This window comes from Monopterus albus, unplaced genomic scaffold (genome assembly GCF_001952655.1).
Source record: "Monopterus albus unplaced genomic scaffold, M_albus_1.0 scaffold211.1, whole genome shotgun sequence".
Classification (NCBI taxonomy): Eukaryota; Metazoa; Chordata; class Actinopteri; order Synbranchiformes; family Synbranchidae; genus Monopterus; species Monopterus albus.
In genome coordinates, this window is record NW_018128091.1 from 284155 (window position 1) to 289431 (window position 5277).

Below are 5277 nucleotides of genomic sequence, written 5' to 3' on the forward strand. Positions count from 1 at the left end.
TTGGGACTAAGCAGTATAGATAATGGATGGATGGATGGATTGGACTTCCCCATGACCCTGTTTGGGACTAAGCAGTATAGATAATGGATTGATTATTAAAGTTATTTTTTAGTGCCACTGACAAATTATTCAGTGGCATGTTGCATAATTCTGTCAGGTTTATTTAAAAAAGATGATTACTGTTGTGCATACTTATAATTTACAACTGTAAAGAAATTTTTTTATGTATTTACAAATTAAGTAGTTTTCAGTTGATGCTGCAAAATAAATGTTGTTACATAACTGACTTTTGTATTTTCTAAATCTCTTCTTTCCATTTAAGTTTTTATTGCTGCATGTTAGTTAAAATCATTATTATATATTGTAGAGAATATCAGTAAAATTGGTAATCAAGGTTACAGTAAAGGCAGTGCTTAATTCATAGTAATTGGCTGTCATCAATGCTGCCACTAATATGTTCTATTTACAGAAATTACTACATGGTACTGTATTTGGATTATGGTGAAATTCCATTGTTAATGTAAAAATAAATATTGTAGCTATACCATAGTATACTGTAATTTCAGTAAGATACAGCATGATACTGTGTTTTAGTATATGGTATTATAACAGTAATACTGTAGAAAAACAGTAAACTACTGGCAACCCTGCTGCCAGTAGTTTACTGTAAAATCAAGAATATACAGAAATCTACTGTAATTCAGTACATGACATTATTACAGTAGTATACTGTAAAATAGATACAATGCAGCTCCTTCCGACCATCTCTATACTTCTCCGTTAACATTCTCAGAGCAAAAATTGCATCAGTAGTGCTCTTTCTGGGCATGAAGCCATACTGGCAGTCAGCAGGCCGCACTATCACTGTAAAAACACGACCTTGCTGTAAATCAGGCATTACATCATTACAGCTTAGGGAACAGTTTTACAGCGGGGGAATGAGGAAAGAAAGACTTGTTGACTGGGTGGTCAGTGTCTGTCATCTGACTATAAACTGCTGCTAGTGTGTTTCAAAACAGGTGCCAAATGCATTATTTTTGCTGCATGGGCACTAACTAGTTTAGTTTGACTAGTAATTAATTTTAGAGACTTCACAGAATCTACGGTAGTTAATGTCGGTTTCCTTAGTTAGTCTGAACCATGGAGTTCTACCAGGTTTTTTATCTAACCTGAATCGTTTTTGTAATGGTCATAAGGATTTTCTAAGGAACTGAAAAACAATGTCAGGATGACATAGACACCAGATTGGAAATTTTTGTTTTGGAAAAGAGGGACATGAAGAACAATTTTCTTGTATGGCTACTTGTGCTTAGAAAACATTTTACATTTCAGGACTCTAGTTTCTAATGTTCAATGAAAAAAATAATTAAAAAAAAACTTGTTAATTTATTTCAAGATGCTTTTGGTGCTGGTAGTGACATCAGATACCATCTCCACATTCAAATGATATGTAGCCTTAGGTCATGTTCAGACTGAGTTTCAGAAATGTGTAAAACACAGCCCTCTTACTGTTGTTTAGAGACAAAACAGCTAACATGAAGGAGAAGCTCATCTCTGCTGTTATAGCATTTCTGCAGTTGTACAACACTGCTTTGATTGAGTACAACGATGCAAATGGCCGTGCTTTCACCTGGAGAACGCAAAGTTTTGAGCCATCGTGTTTGATTAAAGTGACAGACTCCCACGCATTCACCAATGTTTTTGGGATTCAGTCAGAGCTCATGGCAGTTGCGCCATTTGGTCTCCGTCAAAATGCCAGTCAGGATGGGACATTTACTTTTGGCTTTTTGGTAGTGATGCTACATACACCACTTCGTTTTTAACATTTGAGACAGATCTGTTTGCAGAATTGTCTGAGAATAAATGCCTGAAAAGGGGCTTCTGCTGTGGCTGGTGTGTTTTGCCTGCCACTCAATGAACACTCACTTAGCTTTCAGGTTCGGGTGCAAGCGATCAGGCCGCTATGCCGGCAGGGCTGGTATGTAATGATTATGTAAGATACTGTTATGCTTAAGGCAAAATAATCTGAAGCGAAGCTTGTGGTTGGCAGACTGGAGCCTCCTTGACTGGAAAACACAGACTTTTTCTCCTCAGCCTGTTTTCCTCTAAACCCCTCCATTTTCCATCCCGGTCACCTCGCAGCTTGTCCTCCCTCCTGTCCACCGTTCTCTTGTTTTTCTTTCCCCTCCTGCTCATTTTTCTGTCCCTCTCACTTGCAAGGTTCCCCATTCAGCCCGTCCTTCTCTAAATTCATCTCTGTCTATCTATTACAGTCCTTTGTTTCTTTTTCCTTCACCTCCACTGACCTTCAGACTTACTCAATAGTTGTGTCATCTCTTTTCTCTTTCCATCGTCCCATTCTCACACTCATCTGACTCTTCTGGGGTTTCTTTCTCTTTGTCTGTCTGATGTTTTTCTTATTTTGACGCTGCATCTGTCCTGACCCCTGCTGCAACCTCTTCTCCACTAAACTCTCCTTTCCCACCGTTCTCAATGACTCCTTTGTTTCTTGTTCACCTATTTATCTATCCTCAAAACTAACTATATGACTGGAAGCGCAAGAGTGTCCACAATGACCAGGAGCAAAGTGAAGTGGATTATGTAAGTGAAACAATTCTGCGGAAGTACTTTCTGTTCTGCATTAATACTTCTGTATTCCCATACTTCTTCTTGCAGTTTCACAGAGCTGGATTTACAGATGGATTACTGACAGTGTCACTTGAAAAACTCAGCTGTTCTGCTGAAGAAAGAAGGCTTTGTCACATTATACCACAGAATTTCTTGATTTTGAAGCTCAACATGCTTTCATTCTGTTACCTCACACATACAGCTAAGATGACTTTTCTTCTGCAATGTACTTTCTTGTATTCCAAAAAATGTCTCATGATTTCTAAAATGTAACCTCATGAAAAGGGTCTGAACCCCCTCCTAAAAAATTGTAGCCACAGCCCCGACCACCTGTCCTACCTAAAAGTTGAGTCTGTCCTGGTGCAACTTTGCTGGGCTTGAGGATGAACTGGCACTGAGTATCAGGAGGGAGACACTGGTCCAACAGCAGCACCCCTGGACAATCTGTGGGACTCACTAGATCCCTTTCTGCTCCTCCCCCCAGTCCTCCACCACTGCTCCCCCCATCTCGAATGTGACTCATCTTGATGCTGAATGGAAACTCGTGGCCTGCATGAGAGATCAGGGTGCAGAGGTTATAGGTGAAGGGTTTGGTGTGTGCAGCCTGTGCATGTCACAATGAGCCAAAGCAAAAATGAGATAAAAACTGGGGCATAATTAGCAATGTACAGCTAGTCATAGAATAAAAGATTATATAAGAAAAAAAAGCTATCACAGAAATACCACGGTGACAAAAAAACTAACTGCTCTGAAATTCTCCCAGATGTTGAGTTTTTGTTGCACTGCTACTGTGTGTACAGTCGTGATCTGTTGCTATGGGTATTCTCTGCACTAGCAATGCCAGGTTTTCAAAAATATTCATTGTGGGAGAGATGAGACAGGAGGTGTTTTGTTAACTTTAAATAAGGTTATGAAATATTTCATTCTAAGCACACATGCAGAATTTTTAAGAATAACCAGAATCCAATTCTTAGTTTCACACATCTGCACTCTGGGTTTTTATTGTTAGTGCCTTTATTAAGAGAACCTTGAGAGGTAAAAAGCGTAAAGGCTGATAGGAAAATTATATTTTGACTTTTTTTTAAAAAGCAAAAATTTTTAAATCTTGTCTTAACAAGAAGGTTTAGTAATGCTGTGCTCACCAATGAGAGGGTAAGGAGGGTCGTCCCTACTGGAGCTCACCCACAACCTGTAGTCTTGAACACAGCCCTAGAATAAAGGAGAATCAAGTAAAAATTCTGCTACTTTCCATATCATACTTGGTTTTATCTGCATTTGTGAATGCACCTCCACAAATGCTGCAGAGTTTCTACCAAATTACTGACAGTTTAAAATGCTGAAACATTACAAATCATGTGAAAAAGTCTAAAATCCCATTTATTTGTTTAAATGCTTTACACTTTGTTTGTACAAATACTGATACTCTCAGCCATCAGATATACTGCATATGTTTAACAAGCCATATTTCCTCAGTCTAAACTGGATAGTTACAGGAGAGGCTACTTAACGTGATTTGCCTGAAACACATCAAATTATATTCAGTGAATATTAAGCTAGGTGTCAGCAGTGGTCGTTGGTCACTCACTGATATGCCAAACTGCAGCAGAGCCATTCGGATCACATCAGTGGTGCTGTCAGTGTTGCTGACAGCAAGTGTCTTGGCCTGGTGGAAACATTTTGGAAATATCCAGTTGTTTGTGTGCAACATAAAGAACAGCACTGTGAGTCATTAACTGCCCACCTAAGGACAGACTATGTGACTAAACAATATTTAATTTTGTGCCAGTAGAAGCAATACAAAGGAAAGAGATCTTACATATGCACAGTTTCCAATGTCCTTCGCAAATATCTTCAGTGGAATGGTCTTGGGGTCATCCTTCTCTTTTCCCTCAGCTATGCGACTGAGTGAGGAGGAAAAACAAATGAAGGAGGTTGGTGTTAAAATTTTACAAAAGCATTTGATGTGATTAACATATGGAGTTAATGTCAGCATCTGAAATGTCAAGCAATTCACTTAACCTTAGTCTGAAATTTGAATTGGAAAACTGACTTTGAACTATAAAACAAAAACAGAGCATTATAAACAAAGTAGCAGGGGATAGAACCAAGCAACCATTTACCTTTTGATGAGCAACAACCATTTGTCCGTGTGCTCTTCAGAGCTGAAGAGGAGAAAAGAGAGTGATAAAACATGATCAGAGGAAATCACTTCAAAAGGAACTGTGTGTTTTTTGTAGAACAGCATGTACTCCCGTTGGCTGACACAGACTTCATTAGTAGGCATGTCTGGATTCCTGGTGACGGAACTTGTAATGGGTTTGTGTAAATGAGTGTGAATGGGTGAATGTCACTGAGGCAGCTATGAATACTTTTGTGTTTGCGTTGCATTTTCTTGTCTGCCATGCATCTTGTTGTCTGCTCTATTCTTACTGCATTTATGTTGAGTTTTACGACTGAGAACTGCCTTCAAGCTAAAGGATTTATGAGTTTAGTGTTTGTGTGTTCAGTTTGTAGTTCAAGTGGACAAGTGGACCCAAACCATGCCCCCCACCCCCACCAGCAAACAGAGCCACCTGATTCCCTCAGTGCAGGGATCAAGCACCCAGGGTTTTCCTTTCATTTGTCACCCGTCTATATATTTGAGTGACC

General features: G+C 39.2%; 1 protein-coding gene across 2 annotated transcripts in view; it reads right to left on the minus strand.

The window, feature by feature from the left end:
* The window catches only part of LOC109970953 (rho GTPase-activating protein 20-like), a 45613-nt gene that overhangs the window by 23775 nt on the left and 16561 nt on the right, over nucleotides 1-5277 (minus strand). For both annotated transcript variants that reach the window (XM_020618910.1, XM_020618909.1), the window contains exons 5-9: nucleotides 4749-4790; nucleotides 4445-4529; nucleotides 4214-4291; nucleotides 3771-3837; nucleotides 2968-3177 (exon numbers count right to left, since the gene is read on the minus strand). In XM_020618910.1, the coding sequence (XP_020474566.1) occupies nucleotides 2968-3177; nucleotides 3771-3837; nucleotides 4214-4291; nucleotides 4445-4529; nucleotides 4749-4790 (482 nt within the window). The remainder of the gene's footprint in view (nucleotides 1-2967; nucleotides 3178-3770; nucleotides 3838-4213; nucleotides 4292-4444; nucleotides 4530-4748; nucleotides 4791-5277) is intronic.